Here is a 23256-nt window from a genome sequence, read left to right as displayed (position 1 = left end):
CTGAGCTAGCTGCGCGCGTGATCGATCCATGTATTTGGAACCTGTATGGCTTTACGAGTGGGGGTGTAAACATTAGTTGAAGTCCATCCAAAATCGCCCGGTAAATATGTGAGTATCATCTTTTCTTCAAAGAGTGAAGGAGTGATGAATTTTTGTAGACATTCTTTTTATTGTTCAGAATGTTAAGTTTTATGAAATGATGGATTTAGAGATCTAGATCTAATGGTATATAAAAGGGAGCAAGGAGATCAGCCCACGGCATCTGCTGGGCTGCGCCTCACGCACGACTACCCCGGAGCTTCCCGTAGTTTAAAATTAATGGATCCCAATTAATGGCAGAGCCAGAGAGTCCAAACATCGCGCGGGTCCATACTTCGCGGACGGTCATTATCTCAAACACTAGCCAATATCCTTAAAATCTGACATCATCAACGTGAAAAGCGACCTAAAATTACCCTTTTTGGTGCAAGTTTCGTTAGGACGAGTTCAGTATTCATAAAAATTGACAAAAGATCGGCAAGTACCGGTATGTCACCGTGGGCGTGGCGTTTGGCGTTGGCACAGCCGGCCAGGAAGGATTGGAGGCGTCTGGGGAGTAAAAGCCTACTGGTACTCTACGTATAGCCTATAATATAGGGTACAAAACGGGTACAAAAGTAACAAAACCTGAAACTTTTGCCCCTGAGATTTCTACTTTCCCTCTAAAAGATCTAGGCCTAGCCCTAGTGCTGTAGCTCGGATTGTTTACCGGGCTGAATCCCGCCGAGTTGGCATTGACCGGCTCGGAGCTTTACGGGTCGGGTTTCACTTTGAATCCCTCGAACCCGGAAAATAAACCCGGATTGTTTGATAATATTTGAGGTGTCATTTGTCACCGCAATAAAAGTAGTGAAACTATTTTTAACAAGCAATCCATCCACCTAGTGTGATGGTCGAGGGGACAGGTCAAAGGCCAACCATCCCAACCTTATTTTCATTTTTTCCCCATCATGATCGGACCTCCTGTCTGAGTTATGGCCTTGTGTGTGAGGGATCGAGATGATATAGCTAGCGCTAGCCAGCTAACGGCGCACATGTGCAGTACCTGCCATGTGATATCGTCTGACTGGTCATGTGATTGGCTGAGAGTAATGGTTTCACTGGGTGAGAATGTCCAATTTGTTTACAAGTAAAGGCCAGTTGGTCCATTAGGCATGGTCATAACTCAAGAAGTTTTCCATTTGATATTATGACTGTGATGACATGCAGAATATTTCTCTCTTTTTGGTAAAATAATCTGTCCAGTTTATTGAGATATCTTTTATACCAGTTTTTTTCTGCTAACCATAAAAGCCCTCCCCCCCAACCCTGTTGTGTTGACATTTTCCACAAAGTCGGTGATCCGAAAATAATAGCTCAGCTGGGAGTGGGTGCAAAACAATTTGATTCCCATTTAAAGGATACATTAAAGAGGGCGCACGAGACGGACGAGAAGAGGAGGGTGCCGTTACCAGGAGAGAGAGAGAAGGGGGGGGGGGGCCGGGTATGTGTACAAGAGCAAAAAAACAAAAACAAAAAAAACGTGAGAGATGACTAAATGGATGATATAGGGGTAGGATGATATTGGACCGATTGTCAAAGTTTAATATGAAATAAAAATGTATTTTGATTCATTTTATTATTTAAAATATTTTTATTATATTATTACTGGTAGCTGAAGGCTAGAATCAGACAGATAAAAATAAATCATACACAAAAAATAGTTTGAGTAAAATATTCTATTGCTTCAAAGCAAATATGAAGAATGAAATACACTCAGAAATTAACTCTTTCTGCCACCTCCACCCCTCCGAAAAAAATCTGCCCTATGATAGACAGAAACTGTGAGAGCCTGTTTGAAAATTGGGTCACCAGAATGATAACATAATAAACAATGTGGTTTGTAGTCTGCCTCTTGATTTCACACACACAAAAAAAATCATCTCAAAGCACATGTTTCGTAGTAAATCACTAGCGGTGCACAGACTGTGCTGTTGACCGCTGCACTGGTGATATAAGCATGTGACGAATTTGGCCTTGTATTGTCTCCATCCCCTCTCTACATTACTACTGGATGATATAAACAGTGAATTAAATATTTTGGGGGTTTGTATCGTCTTTTGAGAACAAGGTCAGAAGGTGATGTCGGTCACAGATAAGAGTCAAGTAGGTCAAAACTTTGTACTTTTGCATGGACATAAATCAATTTTAGCCGGACCGGGTTACCGGGCCTCTCCGGGTCGAGCTATGATTCTGATAAGATTTACGAGCCGGGTTCGAACCGAGTTGAAGGAAACGAGCTACAGCACTACCTAGCCCTAAAACATACATGGGGTTCAACTTCATTTCCAACACTTCTGCGGTATTGATTTCATTTTTAAATAAGAATTCATTAAAAAAACGAGAAAAATGTTATGAAAAGATGGGAAGAGCTTACGGCCGTGTTTACGTCGCCATCTTGATTTCTTTGTCTTCTGCTTAATGCTTGGCGACAGCACGCAATCGCGTGCTGTCGCCAAGGGAGGGGGGGAGGTAAAAATTTAGTAGTAGGGCCTAGAATTTATTAAAATTGTTTTGACTAGGCCTAGACCCGAATACCGACGAAAAACAGTTCATACCAAGAAATCTGATAGGAAACGGATTTAGAACAAATATCCGTCATCATCGAATCATATGCCGGAGCTCGCAGTGGAAGTAGTGAGAGATAGGTAATCATTTAGCATGTTTTGGAAGAGTAAAAAAAATATTTCTCCTCCGCGACAAGAATCAGCCGTAAACTTAGTGTATCGTGGGTGGGTGGTCGGTTTCAAAAGAAGGCTGCAAATGTATTCGCTGTTCGCCGATACGTGAATTGAATCGGAGTTGCCCATCGAAACTGAATATGATCTGCTCAATTTTCATCACAAATGAGATGAAAACTAGGTAAAACTTATAAATATTTTCACAGATACAATGATTAGAAAATTAGGTGGTCGATAAGGGGTATAGTTCCAACCATACTGTAACCCAGAGAGCTCCGGTTAGTGCTGTAGCTCGGATTGTTTACTGGGCTGAATCCTGCCGAGTTAGCATTGACCGGCTCGGAGCTTTACGGGCCGGGTTTCACTTTGAATCCCTCGAACCCGGAAAATAAACCCCGGATTGTTTGATTATATTTGAGGTGTCATTTGTCACCGCAATAAAATTTGTGAAACTATTTTTAACAAGCAATCCATCCACCTAGTGTGATGGTCTAGGGGACAGGTCAAAGGCCAACCATCCCTACCTTTTTTTCATTTTTCCCCCATCATGATCGGACCTCCTGTCTGAGTTATTGTGTGTGAGGGATCGAGATGATATAGCTAGCCGGCTAACGGCGCACATGCACGCAGTACCTGCCATGTTATATCGTCTGACTGGTCATGTGATTGGCTGAGAGTAATGGTTTCACTGGGTGAGAATGTCCAATTTGTTTACAAGTAAAGGCCAGTTGGTCCATTAGGCATGGTCATAACTCAAGAAGTTTTCCTTTTGATATTATGACTGTGATGACATGCAGAATATTTCTCTCTTTTTTTGGTAAAATAATCTGTCCGGTTTATTGAGATATCTTTTATACCAGTTTTTTCTGCTAACCATAAAAGCCCTCCCTCCCCCCAAAACCCTGTTGTGTTGACATTTTCCACAAAGTCGGTGATCCGAAAATAATAGCTCAGCTGGGAGTGGGTGCAAAACAATTTAATTCCCATTTAAAGGATACATTAAAGAGGGTGGACGAGACGGACGAGAAGAGGGTGCCGTTACCAGGAGAGAGAAGGGGGGGGGGGGGATATGTGTACAAGAGCAAAAAAACGTGAGAGATGACTAAATGGATGATATGGGGGTAGGATGATATTGGACCGATTGTCAAAGTTTAATATGAAATAAAAATGTATTTTGATTTATTTTTTTATTAAAAATATTTTTGTTAAAAATATTATTACCGGTAGCTGAAGGCTAGAATAAGACAGATAAATCATACACAGAAAATAGTTTGATTAAAATATTCTATTGCTTCAAAGCAAATATGAAGAATGAAATACCCTCAGAAATTAACTCTTTCTGCCACCTCCACCCCTCCGAAAAAATCTGCCCTATGATAGACAGAAACAATCTCTGTGAGAGCCTGTTTGAAAATTGGGTCACCAGAATGATAACATAATAAACAATGTGGTTTGTAATCTGCCTCTTGATTTCACACACACAAAAAAAATCATCTCAAAGCACATGTTTCGTAGTAAATCACTAGCGGTGCACAGACTGTGCTGTTGACCGCTGCACTGGTGATGTGAGCAATTGCGATTTGGCCTTGTATCGTCTCAATCCCTCTCTACATTACTACTGGATGATATAAACAATGAATTAAATATTTTGGGGGTTTGTATGTCTTTTGAGAACAAGGTCAGAAGGTGATGTCGCGGTCACAGATAAGAGTCAAGTAGGTCAAAACTTTGTACTTTTGCATGGACATAAATCAATTTTAGCCGGACCGGGTTACCGGGCCTCTCCGGGTCGAGCTATGATTCTGATAAGATTTACGAGCCGGGTCCGGACCGAGTTGAAGGAACCGAGCTACAGCACTAGCTCCAGTCCGCGGCAGCGAAGCGGGCCGGAGCCCAGGAGTCATCCGTGTAATAGTCAAACATAACTCTCCAAAATAGGGTAGAATGGGGTCGGAATAGCACTTCAAAAGGGGAAAAAATAAATTATGCACTTACCTCGATTATATGGATGAAGGTCTATCGTGACACAGCTATCCGGACATCGAGGCACAAACTGGATCCTTAAAATAAGGAAAAGATAAAGACGTCTATGAACTGTGTCGCGTTAGTTTTGGTACCTATCGGCCATTTTTTTTTAATTTTGACAGAAGGAAAATGAATGAGACAGAACTTTTCCTTTCTTTTGAGGGTCCAGTTTGCACTTTGTGCCTCGATGTCAGGATATAATTATATCATGTTATGCATTAATTTTAAGTTTTGTTTGTTTATTCTTCAAATTGTATCTTCAGCAGATGTAATAAATTTTCATTTGCTAACTTATGTCTTTTTTTTTCACGTTAGCTGCTTGTTCCGTCTAGTCCCGGGATATTTGTGTCTTTTCAATATTTATAATGCTCGCTCGTTAAGCTAAAAAAAGTTCTATCAATCGTTGATGGCACGGTACTGGCACCATAGTACAGCCGGCCGGCCGACGGTCGACAATCATAGATCTACACCACACCTCGATTAACATTTGATCGAAGGCGTGTACGAGATTGAAATGAAATTTGGTATATATCAGGCCCATGTTTCTGTCAGAAAATGGATTGTTAATGTAAAGCTACATGTATGTAAAAGCATTTTCTGTAATTTTAGAGATAAATGAATTTAAAAAAATTGATTTTTTCGCATTGTTTCTGCAATTTTGTACCATGTATTGGTCTGTAAAACTGACCTGCGTAGTCCTACGGTACAGAATTGTTTTTGTACGCAGTTATATGCACGTCCGGATCATGGTAGTGTCCAATAATTTACAAGACTACATGTACACATATAGGGGGCAATGAAATGCTCGAAAAGAGCGCCCCACAATGTTGAGTAAGTAAACCTTCGCCAGCCTCTCGTATCGCCATTGTGGGATGCGTACAAAACATATGAGGGAAATTGTGTAGGTTTATAGACAATTTTTTTCTCCACTCTCTCATTTCCCCATATGTTTTGTACACAGTAGCGTGCCGATTTGCATTGTAGGTTTACTTATTCGCGCTAGTGGGCACCCTTCCCCATGAGCATTAACTGAGCATTTTGAAAAAAGCCGAAGTGCCCGATTTTCCCTTGTAGTAACTTTGCTGTAACCCAGGATCTAAGGATTTAACAGAAAATTGTGATGACATACCCTTTACACCCCCAAATACTTATAAATGGAAAAAGTTATTTTGGTAAAAATGCCAAAGATCTAGATCAAATCTACAGTACTTAAGCAAGTATTACAAATTATCACCCCCTTTCAATTCAAACTACATGTAGGTTTTAACCAAATATCACCTTTGATATTTACACCATATAGGTAATCTAGTTTTCCACAGCAATGTTTAAAACAAATTTCAAATGTGTTCTCCAATTCTCCGTAAAATAATCTGGCACAAATTTTGTGTCAATTAGGATAGCCATATGCTATGAAATCAATGTCTCCAGAACTTGTCCTGATTATACTTGTACAAACTGGTGCTATTGAAAATATGACTCTATGAATTTATGTGATAAAAAACATTTTTCTATATAGATACTCCACTTTCTCCATCACCCCTGCCTCATGAAATACATTCTGATGCCTATTGATTATCTTTTTAAACTATTAAGATTTCTATTACATGATATTTTTCACATTACCGGTACCGGTAAGTAGCTTTGTTGTTTAGATTTGAAATTAGATGTAGTTGACTAGGACAAGGAAGTAAATTGCACTACCGGTACCGATTGTTTTCATTGTCAGCTTTTGGAATAGAGTAATTCCACCACCCCTTTAGAGGTATAGGTTAATAATGTATTGTATTACTGGACACTATTATGATTCCGGATGCGCATATTACTGCGTACATAAAAAAACAGTTTTGTACAGTAAGACTACCGCAGTTCAATTTCACAGAGCAATACATAGAACAAGATTGCAAAAACAAGGCAAAAAAAAGCAAGTGCAATGCAAAGAAAACGCTTGATAGATATAAAATAATTTTATCGTATTCATAATTTTCATGGTTAATATTTGGAATAGCAAGTGCAAATTTTTCTTTATTGTATTTCCTCTAGTTGTCATTTTTAAAGCACTGAAATAAAGGTGTCTGGCATTAGGATACTCTGCCATATATGTACATGTGTATGCTCATGAAATTGGACCATTACTGTTTTTGTGTATCGCAATTCGTCACATGGATGAAATTTGCATTCTATTAAATATTAGTAGTAGATTGCCAATGGCAGTCTGTACTCAACAAGAAGATCTCAAGATCTCGGTGAAATGGTCTATGATGTATGATTTTGCCATTGGCGCAGGGTTGGCAATGTACTACATGGTATGTAATACTTATAAATGTTTGGTGTTTATAATATGAATCATTATGTATCCAGTCCTGCTTCAACAAATGTGAGATGGAAGATGGGGCATTCTTCCTTAGATACATGTAATCTTGGATTCATTCAGAGCTTCAGGTATATTTCTTTACTGCATTTTTTTAGGAGAGATTGATGTGGGCCATTTGCTAAAAAAAAAAAGGGTGCCCTTGTCTAAACTCTTGGGACCATGATTTCGTTTGCATTTAATAGGCCATAATAGTGAATGCAGTAGATCTAAACTTTTGTGATTACTCGGCCTTCTTTTTCCCATCCAGCAAAATCTAGGTCTGTCACAGTGAGAACCCAAGATGTCTGGGGATGCAAACCCCAACACATCCCTCAACAACAGCAGCAGCAGCAAAGATCCTGTGATGAATGGCCCTTCAGCTGCTGAGCTGCGGAGGGCAGCCAACTACCCCTATGGACTTGTCCAGCCCTTGCTCACAGATCAATACCAGGTGACCATGGCCTATGCTTACTGGAAGAGTGATCGGAACAATGCCAGTGCTGTCTTTGACTTCTTCTTTAGGAAGAACCCATTTGATGGAGAATTCACTATCTTTGCAGGACTGAGCGAATGCTTGAAGTTCCTCCAGGATTTTGAATTCAGTGATTCTGGTAAGTTGGATTATCTAAAGTTGCAGAGGTGTAATGTGCCCAAACTTATTGAGGAACTGGATATTTTATGCTCTGCACTTCTTAAAAGTAAAGAAGTGAAGTAAGCCAGAAAAAATTCCCATAATTCTGAGATAGATTTGTAGGTGTTGTTTGGTTTCACTTTTCTGAAGTTGTAATGAAGAGAGGGGATTTGTTGGTTTGCTTTACCCTCCCCCCCATATTAGTGGATGGATAATGAAAAAAAAAATGAAAATATGATACCGATAATACACAAAATTATGAGTGAAAAAAATAAGAGGAAAAGAAATGATTCCAATCCTCCAAAAATTCCAGGAATATTCAATCTAAATAGTGATTTTGAAATCTGATGCTAAATAATGATTTACAAAAAAGTTTCTCTCTCTCTCTCTCTTGGGATCAAATGAACTTCTGTACACTACCTAGTAATTTGCAAATGTTTTTAGATCCTGTATCAGTTGATAAAGGGTTGCTAGATAAAGCCCAAATATTATAATTGCATTACATGTACAATACGTGGAAGGTGTCAAGGTGAACAGGAAGCAATGATATACAAGATAAGGCAAAACATAAGCATCTGAAAATTGAAAACAGATCAGCAAAATGAACATATACATGCATCTAAATTTGAAAAATTAAAGTTTTGGTGTGGGGTCAATTTTAAACATTCTAATGTAGCTCAGGCTCATTGATTGAATCTTAAATAAAATTTCAATCATTTTAGTGCTCTCTCTCAATAATATTATCTTCCTCAATATTATATGAAATTTTATCAGAAAATAAAGATTGTTTCTAAATTAAAAATGCATTTATTAATGCCAACGGATCTGTGAAGAATATGATTTTGAACTTATAATTTATGCCTTTGAGCTACTTTTCTTGATTTGAAGAAAAATAGATTGTACATGTACATACCTTCAAGATGGATCTGTACATGTAGGCCATCTTGGGTAAAAGCAAAAGTTACTCTGGTCTACTCCATCTTGATTGAAGCTGAATATGAGTTTTGATAAAAAGAACCTAAACTCACAATTGTTAAAATAACTCTGATCTGTTTTAATAAGTTGAAAATACTGTAATTTTACCTTGATTATGATTTTATGATTTAATATAACATACAAATATAAAAAACAAAGGAAAGAAAGTATCATGGTTAGATTCAATAGATTCTTCTCGAACTATCTATTGGCATAAAATGTATTTAACTTTTGAAGTCTGTAAGAATAAAATTATACTTTGCTTTGCCAGAATATGCCATTTACTATACTGGTCCCACAGTGTGACATTACCTGAAGTCAATATTTTGGAATCAAGAATAAAAAAAGGATATAGCTCAGTTAATTGATAGCTTCCAACAAAAATAAAAATGAGATTAAGGTGGTAAAAAATAAAGATTGGCATTTTGCAAAAGAGATGTTTGAAATATAAGGATCTTTGGGAGGAAGTTTCTTCTTTTTCCTTTTTTAGTCTACATGTATGTACGTTTGGCAGGAAAACATTTTACACATAAACGGTCCATTGAGAGGCAGTTAAATGTTTTGATTCAGCCCTTATATTCAATCTTGATTGAAATTTACTTTGTTTACTTTACATGTATTTATGTTTTAGATATACAGGTATAGGCCAAATTCTTTGCAAAGTGATTCATTTTGTTATCCTGGTTAGTTTTGTTATTACATGTAGACCATAAAAGGTACAAAATAGAAAAACAAAACTTTTCATAACAGGAAGTACAATTTCTTTGTAGTTTGATCTGTTGTGATAACAAGCCACAAAAAGGTCAAGCAACTAAAGCCCTTTTTATGATTTGTCGGTTATTTTGTGAGACATCAGAAAAAAAAATTCCTGATTTCATTACCGGTATTTTATATTCAGGCAGCAAGTTTAATAAAGAAATAAACAACATACGAGGTAGATGCACTGTACAGCCAATTATGTGAGTTGAATCACACCTCAAACAACAACAACGACAGAAAAGAATGAATCTATAAACTCATCATGTACATACATGTACAAACATCTAGTCTTTACAGAATTCCATGACAGCAAATCAAGAACTGATGAAAAGAAACAGCATTCTGTGAAAAAAATACATTGATTGGCTGTATCATTTCATCTCCTGCCTCATGAAATATTCTGTCAATTGCACTCATAAACACCATTGAGTGTCCATGTCCATTTTAAAGGAGCTAGATGAAAAGATAAATTTTGCTTAATAGATTAATTAGGCTGTTTTAAATGATGCAAATTAGTGCATCCATTCTTGAATTAATTTCAAATTTGAATTTTGCTTTGCTGCAAGTAGATTCAGTAACTCTTTGGCTACATTATCAGAGTCATCATTTTTACAGTACATGTATAAAGTCAAGGATGTAATTTTGACATCCGACCATGGACATTAGCATTGGGACATTACCCCTATTTAAAGCAAGTCTGTTTTGCATAATTCATGGTTGTTTATTTTCAGACTAATTTCATTTTTATCTGTATTGATTTAAATGGAGTTGAGATTTTAGATATTTATCATGAATTCATTTGAATTTTTTTTAGAATTGTTTTTCTTGAAACATGTCAATTGTCAAAACACACACACAAAATCATTGGTTTTGTAAATTATCAAGGATCATTCTATGAAGTTTAAGTTTCATGTTAGGGTCAACTAGAGAAGACGACATGTACTGGTGTGCAGATGGAAGGGGGAGGATATTTATACATTTCTCTCCTTCCTTCACATTATAATGCCTCTAAATTATTTGATTCATTATGCCACCTACTAAAATGTATTTCCCTCTATACAGTGAAAAAATAAACTTCATGTGGGCCTCCATATTATTTCTTTTCTTTTTAAAGTGAATGTGTTTGGCACAAGAGTGTACTGTGCATGATATTTGATATTATCAATATCATGCAATGTAATTGAGTCAGGAGTCTTCATGATGATGGTTTGAATTATTAATCAGAAATTGATTAGAATATGGTCGACTGTCATTATGTACACATGGCTGCAAAATTATGCACTGCTATTGCCAAATAATGGCATACATATAATTATTATGGGTACACAATGTTTACACAGTTACCAGGTAAATGTTTAATTTCATGTACATTTAATCAATCAGTGATCACTATGACTCACATGGTCAATGCAGTACATGTCTCAAGTTCTGTCTTTAAAACTAATATGATAATGAGGTTTCCTTCCTACATATTTGTTCATATTTTTTGCTTTCATTTTCTCTCTCACTTTTCATTTGCTCTTCTCTTTCCTTTCCTGCCTCAGCTGTCTCCCTTATGTCCTCGGACTTCTTTCTCTTTCTACCCTCTTATCTCTCTCTGCCTTCTCTCTTGCTATCCTTTTCCCCACCCTCTCTCTATCTCTCTCTTGAGTAGTGTGATTTTCCCTTGGTATGTATTTGTTTTACATCCAGTGGAAAAATCAATGTACACACTGATTTCTTAAAGCCCTTTTATTAAACCTTTCTCATTGTTTGTACAGTACTTCACTTTTTTGTGTTGTTGCAGACATTGCATACCTGAAAACGACCCTACCCCCTTCAACAGAGGAGGGATTCTTTGAATATCTTAAGACCCTTGATTGCTCTAACATTGAAGTCTATGCCATTCCTGAGGGGAGTGTTGTATTTCCCAGAATGCCACTGTTACGACTTGAAGGACCTTTGCCCCTTCTGCAGTTGATTGAGACACCACTCTTGACACTTATCAATTTTGCAAGGTATGGATTGTCGCGTTCAGATTTCTCTATAAATGTAAATGTGTGTTTTCTTGATTGCAGACTCCATTATCATTCTATATACATGTAGTTGTTATTACATTTACATTGAGGTTTAGATTTTGATAACATTGCCTGCACTATGAAGGCTACAAAAATGTGTTTTGTTGAAGCATTGAAGTAAATATCGTAATTAATGATGAGACAAATTTACTGCAATAAATACATGTAAATTGGAAAAAATGTAAGTTTTCTGTAATATACAGGTGTTTTCACCTGTCTAAAATAATTGTTACTGTTTTTAATATTAAAGAAAAAATTATTTCAACAATAAAGATGATGGGATTCTCTCATCATTTACATATAGTTCAATAACAGAATGGAGTGCAATAATAAATATTTAGCTGTTGAAAGATTCAATGTTGAATTCAAATTTTAGGCAAATGTAAAGGGAAAGGGAGGGGAACCAATCTATTCTGAATTGTAGGAGATAAACCCAACCTTTATTTTTATCTCCAATTCAATTTCAAAATTTGAATATCATATGAACCTTTTATACTTGATCCTTTTGATCCCTCCCCTCAAACATAGTTTGGTAACAACCAATGCTGCAAGATTCCGGTTAGCAGCAGGTAAAGAGAAGGTACTATTAGAGTTTGGTCTAAGGAGAGCTCAAGGGCCTGATGGTGGACTATCAGCATCAAGATACTGTTATATGGGAGGTGAGAAAAAGTATCTTTGTCATTATATTCTAATCCTGATTTTTTTTCATGTATTAAAGAAAATGAGTTAGTTTGGGGAATGCTGACCAGACTTTAACTTTGAACGTATTTTATGTTATGCATGTAGGTGTTGTACTTGTATATAACAAAATGTATGAAAATTTGAAGTTCAATGTGTACTTTACCATAATAGATGATATAGATGACATGGTACAACTAGATTCTGCTGGCAGTCTGTGTACCACAAATAACATGCTTGGTCAGAGCAAAATTTGCTATGCATGTTTAAGTACATGTATGAATTTGTCTGTATCTTTAATACAAAATAAATCGAAAGTGAATGTAAAGGTCCTTGTTTCGCTATTATTTGGCAGTCTTATTTTCTGCTTGAGGGCCTGAATTAAAAAGTTTGCATACTTTGCTTTTCTGATGGAAATGTTGATTATTGTTTTGATTTACTTTAATACACAGGTTTCAATGGGACCAGTAATGTACTAGCAGGAAAGCTATTTGGCATTCCAATCACTGGAACTCATGCACATTCCTTTGTCATGTCATTTGGTGGACTGAGTGAAGTCAAGAATAGGGTATGTACTTATAGATGCATCTTAAAGGTACATTTTACCCTAATGATGAGCCGGATTAAAAAAAAGTTTTCAGAAAAATTTGAAGAAAAAATTGGTGAAGGTTGATGAAAATACATCAAAGAATAACGAGAGACACAAGTTTTTGACCTATAGAAATTGTGCCATGAAATGTCAGCAAATATTGTTCATGGTATGTTAAAATTCTGCATCTCAAAAGCTTATATCTAATTACCCTCCTCGCACCTATCTGTCACTCTTGTTATGACCCACTGCCTCAGATACATTCCTAAAATTCATCATATTCGCTTAGAGAAACTACATGTACTTCAACACAACAACCAACCTGCGGATAGCCAGTGATCCTCGAATACCGGGGGAAGAACAACAAAGAAGAAGAAGAAGATTGTAAAGTTTTGACATAATTGGCAACATTTTTTTGCCTAGAAAGAGTTCTGTACAGATATTCAGACAATATGAATTTGCCACCATTCTGAGCTACCTTCAAAGTTTTTTTAAATTTCAAAATATGAAGTTTTAATACCCAGCGATGATATTTCTCTTATTATTTAATGGCGTATGATGACCAAAATTAAAAGCAGAAAAATTTGATGAAAAAATCATAGAAGCATGTATGATAATTATGTGTCCGATGATTGATGCATTGAATGAACAGGTACAAGTATTCTCACTTTTCTGAGAAAATGGTATTTTATGGAATTAATATCACAAGACATTTGTGGGAGCTGCCCGAGTGTTGCGTGGCAAAATTAGATCCAGTAATATCCTTTGACAGATATTAACCAAACCTTCATCAGTTTTTCTTTGGCCAGAGCATACATCACAAACGTAACCCAAGCGCAAGATTTATACGCGTTGAGTCACGGTATGTGCGCGCCATGCATGATGCGCGACTACAAGGTAACAATTACGTCATAAATGTTTATTAAGGGGTACTTCGCCAAGGTCGTGAATAACCTGAAATCAGAAGTAGTGATAAGCAAACAGGCACATAAATTGTTACAAATAGTAGCTTGAATTATAAATTCTTCAGCCTTAGGTAATAATAATATTGGCTAGCTTTTCTTTTGGGAAACATGAAATATGTCGCCCTTAAAAGAACCATATTGCCCTCGTCTAAAGACTCGGGCCAATAAGATTCTGTTGCGGACGACATATTTGATGTACCCCTCAAGGCCAGTCAATATTAAATAATGATTACGACGACGATGATGATGATGGTGATGATGATGATAATGATGGTGGTGGTGATGGTGATGATGATGATAATGATGATGAAGATGATGATGATGATGATGATAATGAATGATGATAGTAGTGTTGAAGATGATGATGGTGATGATGATGACGATGAAGATGATGATGTTCGTTATGATGATGATGATGACTATTATGATGCTTATGATGGTGATAATTTAAGTGATGATGTAATGACAATAACAATTGTGCAAATCCTTTGTGCAGATGATTCAACCAGCAGATGAAAGCAAGACACCTGTTGACTTTGTAGAGATCTGTCTCCGATGTCGTAAGAAGATCTGTGATGTCATTAATGTTCTCCAAGAACAGACAAATGAGGGCGAGCTTGCTGCATTCATTGCATATGCAGTTTCCTTTCCTACAGGTTTTTTGGCACTTGTGGACACATATGAAGTACTCAAGTGAGTAAAAATGAAGAGTGACTTGACTATTCATTAAAGTAATTCTAGTTTTTTCAAGCATAGGAGGGATCACAAATCCAACATTCAAAATGAATTTCAAAATCTGGCTGATTTCTGAAATCATAATTTGTGTCCGATGACATTTTCATCGATCCTTCCTTTATAGCTGGCTCTGTGATTTAAAAAGACACATTATTTCATTAACAGAAAAAAGAAAACTTAGTCTTGATTAGACCAAAAGCTTCAGTCTCTGTATTTTGGTTGTTCCGCTGAACTGCGTTGGCTCACTCACCAATACATAGACTGAAGAGCTTGGAGGCCTGTACGTATAGACAACGTATTAACAGTATCGATAGATCTAACATTCGGTGGAAACCTGATTTGCGATCGTTTTTTGTACATAAAATGTCACATTATGAAAAAGAAATCACATCCACGTTTACGAAAAAATGTTTAAAGTTCAGAAATATCGTACATTAGACCGCAGTTACCGCTGATTCCTTCCAAATTATGATCGAAACATCGTCATCTTCGATCTCTTCATTGGTCAACGTAAGTTGCCATCTTGGATGACGTCATCATCCTACAGACTTATTTACCAGTCGCTATATATCGCGATTTTGTGCCGCTGCTTTGCGCTTGGAGAAGTGCATGCGTTCGGAACTTGTCGCTCGCATTGATTGGCCAGGATATCAAAAATTTAATCGGAAAGCCTTGATAAAAGCACAACTCGTTGACAGCTGCCATTTTTTCCTCTCTGGCAGAAAATTGAAAAAATAACCCGGGAAATAACTCATCGGTAACGTATATTTTAGATATTTTATAGAACTTACATAGTATCAATAAAAAGATTAGAGTCTTGCGAAAATAGTGAGCCTTCGTTCAAGATAATATAATGTCATTTAGAATCTAATAGAAATTAAAATCTGGACAAAACCCGTCTAACTAATTGCCGACCAGATTACACATGCAGGCTCGCACTAACACACTACCATCGGTGAATGGGGATCATAGTAAAATGTCAGAAATTGTTGAATAAATCCCCAGAAACAGCGGTTATTCCTGTCTAAGTCTTGATCTGCTCAAATTACTTAAACTTTAATACACAACTTTTTAGAACAAAAAGGCTGTACATGTACTTCTTCCTCTAATCAACAAATTTTGCATCCAAAATTATATGGTTTTGACTTAAATCTGATTCAAATGCTCCTTAAAAACTGTAATACTGATGTTTAATGGAATCTATTCAGAGTGGGATCTTCTTCCCTTGATGTGTGTTCACAATATAAATTGTTGATCTTTACATGAGTATTTTCTTGTTTTCAGGAGTGGAGTTGCCAATTTCCTAGCTGTTACATTAGCCCTTGATGAGGTAGGCTATAAGGCTAAAGGCGTTCGTATTGACAGTGGTGACCTTGCCTACCTGTCTCTCTGTGTTAGAGATATCTTCAAGAAAGTCGGAACTGAGTGAGCTATTTTCTTTTCCTTTTTTTTTAAAGTTATCACACAACACTGTTAGATAGGGTGATTTCAAGTACTGTGTTTTTTGTTGGTGTTGATAGAGTGAAAAAGGTACTAAACCAAGCTCCAACACAGCTGGGTTTAGAAGAACAAACGTGGATTAGTGCCTTGCCAAAAGACATTAGCACCGGATGGGATTTGAATCCTCAATCCTTGGTTTACGAGTTAAGTGACTGAACCACTACACCATGGCACCTCTACAAGGCATAACTATTCTCATTTTGTTTATATTGTCTATAGATTCAGTTTACCTTGGTTGGAGAAACTGATGATTGTAGCCAGCAATGATATTAATGAAGAAACATTATTATCTCTCAACCAACAAGTAAGTATTGCGTTTGTTATTATTAAACCTCATTTGAAATGATATGTTTGGTTCTGTTCCAACTTTCTTTCCCCCTAGATTTTCATAGATTTTTCTTGTATCAATGAGTTGTATATATTTTCATTAAATTTACAAACTTCCTGCACCAGTCAATTTGTATCCACAGTAATTTGTCTCTAGAGACCAGTTTTGATATCTGAATAGGCATCTCACTTTAAATTTAAAAGCCCAATGCATTTTGACCATTCACAGGCTCTTGAGATAACATATATTATACCTTTGAATAACAGTTACATCTTGGGATCATTCAGATAAGAAGAAAGTAGTTCAGGTTGCAAAATGATTTAGAGATAAAGTCCTATCAAGTTAAACCCTAGATAGACTGGGCTATTTCGATGCCTTAGAAGACTGGGATGTCAACCCCCCTTATGATCTCGGCCATCGATCGCGTGATCGCAACGAAAATTGGCACGCGCGTTATCCATGGCATAATCTACAAAACTTTAAGATCAAATTCTGCGAAAAATCTAATTTTTAGTGAATTATGCTAATTTATGCATTAAATCAAAATTGTGATCTAATTACGTAAATAATGCCTTTAAATTGTTAATTTTTGGTACAAAGACCCTTCATACGGATATGATCAGATATACTTTAAAAAAAATTCAACATCATATTTATTTTCTTATGTATTTTAATGTTTTCTAAATTTCTTATGTATTTCTCTGTTTTGTTTTTTGTTGTTTTGTCAATGGAAATTGTTGGGGATTTATTGTGACCATAAACAAGATGGAATTGATTGGTTTTAATCAGTGAAATTAAAAATATTGATGCATTTATGAATTTTGGCTAAAAATATTATTTGCATTGGATTTGTACATGAAAGTAAAAAATCAGCGAGCGACGCGTTAAAAAAATTTTGCACAGCGGATTTATCGCAAAAATGTCTTTTTATAGGGTTTTAAAGTGAATGTAAACTTAGAATTTGATTTTAATGTGAGATCTTACATATTTTAAGTCTTATAACTCAAACTTAATAAAAAAGGTTATAAACTAGAGTGGTTTTGGGAGGAATTCTGATATATTTTTTTTATTTTCGCATATTTATAATTTTAATTATACTAATGCATGTAGCTCTGAATATTATACAATCAGAATTACCATATAAAGAAAGAATAGCACTACATGTAGGTTTACAGAGAAAGCTTTATTAGCAAAAGATAGAATTTATAAGCACTCTGTTCAAGCATTCCACTTACACAGCCTTCATTGCAACTTAAAAAAAAAGTTTGGAATATGCTTTTGAGGTTTCTTTCAAAATTCACATGGCATTCCTCCAACAGTTGTTTCATATGTTCATTTTTTCCCCTTTTCTTAAAAGTTTATTTAATACTTTTTCTACATTGGAGTTCTTGGGAATTAGATTTCTCTAAAATAAAATCTTGTTTGTACAAGTATTTGCCGATACTATATCATTTTTTACTAACTGAGCAGAAATTATACTGTAAAGGTGTTTAATAGGGGAACAACTAACAAGAGAGCTATTCAACATCTACTTAGTATATTTAAAAATCTATAGTTCTGGATAATTATTCAGCCTTATATTTTCAGTATATTTTTCAAGCAGATTGCATTTCATTATCTGTAGATAGACTCACATATGTGATGGGTATATTCTGAACATTTCTTCTCCATTCTTTTCATCTCAGCAATTCCATTCGGAAGACATGTGTGGTTATGATAATATAAACACAGAGCTGGCAATAAGTAGGTTTTAATTCTATTTAACAGGATTTTCAAGGGGAAAATGACACTATATATAATTTTTCCTTGAGAAATAGGATTTATTAAACTTGTAAGAATGGGATTTTAGGCTTGATAATAGGATAAAAAGGAATAAAGAACAAGATTTTTTGTTTCACAATTCAGGAAGTCGGCTTCATGTACATGTATATGTTGTATGGTTAGAGAAAAAGAAAAATAACATTTTTTAAAAGCTCATACAGAATGAAAATTTCTAGATACATGCAAAATCTCATGCATATGCATTTTCCTCAGCATAAGTACTCTGTGGGAAATAGTATTCTGGTATTTCTCATCAGTTCTCTTTTATCACTTTCTGTGAAACATATTTTACACATTTTTTTTAAAAAGGATATGCTGACATTATATTTTCAGGATTGTATCATAATTCTGTAATGCCATGAACATGTACAAATAAGTTTAAGTTTTGATATTTCAAGGACATGGCCTATTTTTCATAGGGCTCGGTTCTTTATGCAGCTCAATTTTCATCAAGTCTCAAATAGTTACGTATCATGTGGATAATAAAATCTAAATAAGAAGGGGTTTGAAAACAGGGGCTTCATTTGAAAGAAGATAAACAGTTTGCTGAACTTTGAAAATAATCTTGAAACCTGATTTTTAAATGCTTCTGAAATCTGAGAATAAGACAGCAGATCACATCCCAGGTCTTAAGTTTTGATATTTCTAGGACAAGGCCTATTTTCCATAGGACTCAGTTCTTTATTGCGATGATTAGGGAAAATGTCTTCTGCCTTTTTAAAAATCAAAATTATTACTGCATGTACATCTACAACTACTATTACTGCTACTGCTGCTTATTAGGAGAGCAGAGTTGGATATTTAAATGAAAGGAATGATGAGAAGGAACTTTAAAAAAAATAATTTTGTATAACTTATTGGTAATTATTCGAATTGATTCAAATATTTACATTTGTATTTGTTCCAGTCTGCTTTCAGCCAAATGAAATAATGAAGTGTTAGATTGTAGTTTATATGGATACTATTTATTGTTCATGTTGTTATAATTTGACTTGTATTTTTAATTTATGATTATGAAGCGGATAATTATTATGGCATATGTGGTTATTACACGTAGTGATAGATACATGTAAATGTAAATCTTATCTAATGAATTGATTATGTTTATAACATGTATCGAGCTGCCATGTTTATTTCTATGTGAAATTATTTATTGTAGTGGCACAACTTTAATGCTTTTTAGTCAGCCTACATGTAGCATGTAAGTTTGTAACATAGGTCATCTACACATGTATAAAGAATCTAAATTTCATTTTCTATTGAACAAAATTGTTTGATGGTTATTCCTGTCAAAATATGAATAATATAGTCAAATATGAACAATATGTTAATGATGTCCCCATCGCAGCAGGAAAACAAAGTTGTACAACGTCATTAAAAGCAAAGTACACGTTAATGATGAAATCATGATGCTTTCTTTCAATGTGCTTTAGCAACAAATGGCAAACCAAAGTCAAACCAAAGTCATTCCTTGACTATCCTGGCGTAAGTTCAAGCAGGCAATCTATTGTTCGGGGGGGAGGGGGAGGGGGGAACTATTGTGCAATTCCCCCCTGGCCCCCTCCCTCCATTTGAATAGTAGGACATCATGTCTTTACACCCATGGAATCCACATGTTGTATGGCTTAAGGTTTGGTTATCATCAGAATTGATCTTCAATAATCTGTTTCAAAGATATTTTCATCCTAGCCAGAAATCAGATCATTACCCTTGTCCCACCCCTTTGAAAATTTGTTGGTTCTTAAAGTGTTGTGTGCAATTGACTAATCCACTCATACCATACTAAGCACCATATGTGTCCACATGTTTCCTCAGATGATCTCACAAACTATCCTTGCCAATAAAACAAAGGTGAGTGTGTCAATATCTCAATGCTTCCAACTAATGTCACCTTGTCATTTCTATTCTCCCTTTTAAGCCACTAATTATGTCACCCATTCTTCTCCTCTCATAATTCCCACATTGTACATCCACCTGATATTCAGGGTCCTACATGTACTATTCAAAATGTATGACTTTCAATTCATCCAAACTCACTCAGATTTGGCTTTTCAATGTAGCTTAAAGATAAAGCTTGAATATCAGGGTAGAATCGTATTTATTTTTGTGTGTGAAATTACCTGTATTGCTAATCTATGCTTTAGAGCTACTTGCCCATGCAAGTATTTTTAAGCAATTATTATTAAAAGCCACATCAATTGTTCTCAAGACTTTATCATGCTTCTGAACTCGTAGCTGCTGAAAAATGGATGAATGACTAATAAAAGAAACCCCACAATTCTATTCAAAGAGTTCTAAAGTTACACTTACCAAATGAAATTTATTTTGATTGAAGATAATTGTTATGCAATCAGAGAGTGCAATAGAAAGTGTCTAATACTGAGCTAAATTCACAGCTCTTAATTCTTAAAGTGTGCCCCCTACTCCCCTCAATTTTGTTCTTTTTTTTTATCTTTCTCTGTCTTTCTAAGAGCAAGATCAAATTTTCGATAGGTTTTCATTCAGATAAATGTATTTTGCCGTGCCTTGCATGCCATCACCATATATCATAACATACTAGTACATGTATCTCATTTTTCCCCCAATGTAATCCTTAGTTGCCTAAATCAATACAACCTCTGACATTTTTGACAAATGGTTACCATATCACACCAACCCTCCATCCTTTTTAAACCGTTGGCAAGTTAGATTACAGTATACTTCTTTCTAGATGCTATATACTGTCGCCTCTGCATTTTTTCTAAATTACTATTCAATCCCTTGTTTCTTGGCAAGATGCATCATTGTGCCATCTTTTGAAACTTGACTGCCAGAAGTGTTGTGTAATGTCCTGTAGATACATGTCAAGTGAATAGATGTTTTTCTTAAATGTTTCCCACCTTTGACATTCTTTTATTAAATTGGGCATCCGCTCTGCGATTAGGAGATAATATAACAAGGTTACCATGCTTGCTGTACATGTGTGGTCGTCCTACTAGACTATGACCAAATATATGGAGCTCATCTAATGCTTCTCTTTCACTCTTCATAAAACAATTCACAAGTAATAGTTATTTATTGTAATTTATTTGCAAGTCATTGTTAAAGCCAAGTACATATTTCATACAATGCAAACAAGGTGCAACTTATTTCTAATATACTGATTATACCTGCCAGGTTATCCAGCTGTAGAATGATAGATGAAACATAATTAATATTTGTTGTGATTAACTTTAATTTCATTGGCACTTTTATTAATGCAATTCATTCATCATCAGGAATATTATTGGTATATAATCATTTAGAGTTGCATTTTAATTCTTGTCATATGATGCTATCATTTTGCATGGGGATTATTTTGATCTAAATGCACTTGGTTGTGTGTACTTGTAAATATATACAATTCAACTCTTTATTTTATACTTTCATTCATTTTTATTGTCTTTCTAATGACAATTTCAACTATAAAAGGAGCTTTTGTTCACATGTATGTGACATTAAGATAGAACAAAGACTTATGAAATACATTTACATGGTAAGTTGCATAAGAATGTTAAGTTATATTGGATATCTTCCCTAAAAAAGAGAGAAAAAATACTTTTGAAATTTAAACAGTGTCCTGACTCATCACATTAGTGAATAAGTTTTAGTTGGTAGAGAACTCATGTCCTCTTGGAATTCACACTATTAAATATAAAAAATGAAGAAAAAGAGATGTGCTGAAATTTATTTGACTTTCAGTCATCAAGAGCAAATGCAAGGATGAAGAAAAATGACAGTGATAATGAAGTAGTAAAAGTTACTAAAATTTCCCTCCAATGGTAATTTGCATGGAAATGAGCTAAAGCATAAAAGTTACTCTTGCTAAATTTGCCATCAAATGGTAAACTTGTGTGGAATCCTTGCTTTTAATTGGATGTTAAGTATTACCACAATAGTTACTATTGGAAGGCAAAGTTACCATGATATAATAGTAAACCTTTATGCCTCATGGCCCTGATTAGCTATCATGAGGTATATGTAATGGTAAACCAAGGCTCAGTGCCAGTCTTCTTTTTATTTTTGTGTCTGCCCGTGATAAACTCTAATCAAACAATTTTACCTTACCTTTATGGAGTGCCATATTCTTTATTTTGTGGTACAAAAAATCTTTTTATTTTTGTTATTGCATTTTACTTTTTTGATATTGACTAGATACTCTTTCAAAATTTACATGCTTTGCAAGGCAAAATATAGTATTTATGCATTTTTGATGCCTAAATATAAGTTTCAGTATTTTCTTCATGAATATTTATTAATATCAATACACTTCATGGTATCATTAATTTTTTTTGGCTCTAAAAAATAATCGTAGATTCTAAAGATAACAGTGTGTGAATTGACCGAAACCTAAATAAATTGATATTTGAAAAAGATGCTAGTTGATACGTGCAATATGAAAATCAAAAGTTTTTTAGTTGAATTAAAATAGTTTCATGCAGAATCTGTGGTATTCAAATTGTATGAATTCAAAAACTCTGGTCTTGGTTTCAAGGTTGGAATCAACTTATTGACAAAAACATTGGTATGTGCATGTATGTTGCTGGTCATCTCATACTTGCACCTACTGTATGTATGTGGGTGACTCTTCACAAGAAAGAAATAAGAACCTTACATGAGATGAAAATGATGAATAAAACAATAGTTTTGTGGTTATTTTGAATTTTGATACAGGTTACTTGTAATGTATTCAGCGGAACCTGCCATTTTCCAAAATAATTCTCCTTATTTCTCGTGTGAATGTGTAGATGCCCTGTGATAGTATAAAACTTATATTTTACATTTGTATGTATCTGTCATGATGAATCTCTTTATCTATGCCAGTCCAATCAGTATTACATATTTCTGAAATTTTTCTCTTTTCCAATTATCAGTGTACTTTGTGAGAACGTGAACAATATCCTGAATGAAAAATCAATGGGAAAAAATCCTGTATTTTACTAATAAGTGAATTTTCAAAATGTTGGTTTCCATCGATTGTTATGGCTAGAGTTTTTTATTTTCATTATTATGATTATTGAAATATTTGAGATGTTCTCTTGCCAAAACCAAGATCTTTTTACTTT

At 35.1% G+C, this 23256-nt stretch overlaps 1 protein-coding gene across 3 annotated transcripts in view; it reads left to right on the top strand.

Annotated features, from left to right (window-relative positions):
• The window catches only part of LOC121422774 (nicotinate phosphoribosyltransferase-like), a 31817-nt gene continuing 8561 nt past the window's right edge, over positions 1-23256 (top strand). Inside the window, exons 1-9 of one of the 3 annotated variants that reach the window (XM_041617961.1) lie at positions 1-108; positions 7403-7745; positions 11286-11496; positions 12085-12215; positions 12687-12802; positions 14285-14481; positions 15808-15948; positions 16243-16327; positions 19988-20023. In XM_041617961.1, the coding sequence (XP_041473895.1) occupies positions 7436-7745; positions 11286-11496; positions 12085-12215; positions 12687-12802; positions 14285-14481; positions 15808-15948; positions 16243-16327; positions 19988-20023 (1227 nt within the window). In that variant the 5' untranslated portion in view covers positions 1-108; positions 7403-7435. The remainder of the gene's footprint in view (positions 109-7402; positions 7746-11285; positions 11497-12084; positions 12216-12686; positions 12803-14284; positions 14482-15807; positions 15949-16242; positions 16328-19987; positions 20024-23256) is intronic. The other 2 variants (XM_041617969.1, XM_041617978.1) reach the window with 2 other exon arrangements.

Source organism: Lytechinus variegatus, chromosome 1 (assembly GCF_018143015.1).
Source record: "Lytechinus variegatus isolate NC3 chromosome 1, Lvar_3.0, whole genome shotgun sequence".
In the NCBI taxonomy this organism is placed as follows: Eukaryota; Metazoa; Echinodermata; class Echinoidea; order Temnopleuroida; family Toxopneustidae; genus Lytechinus; species Lytechinus variegatus.
Note: the sequence above shows the minus strand (reverse complement) of the source record. Positions and strands in the feature narration are given on the sequence as shown.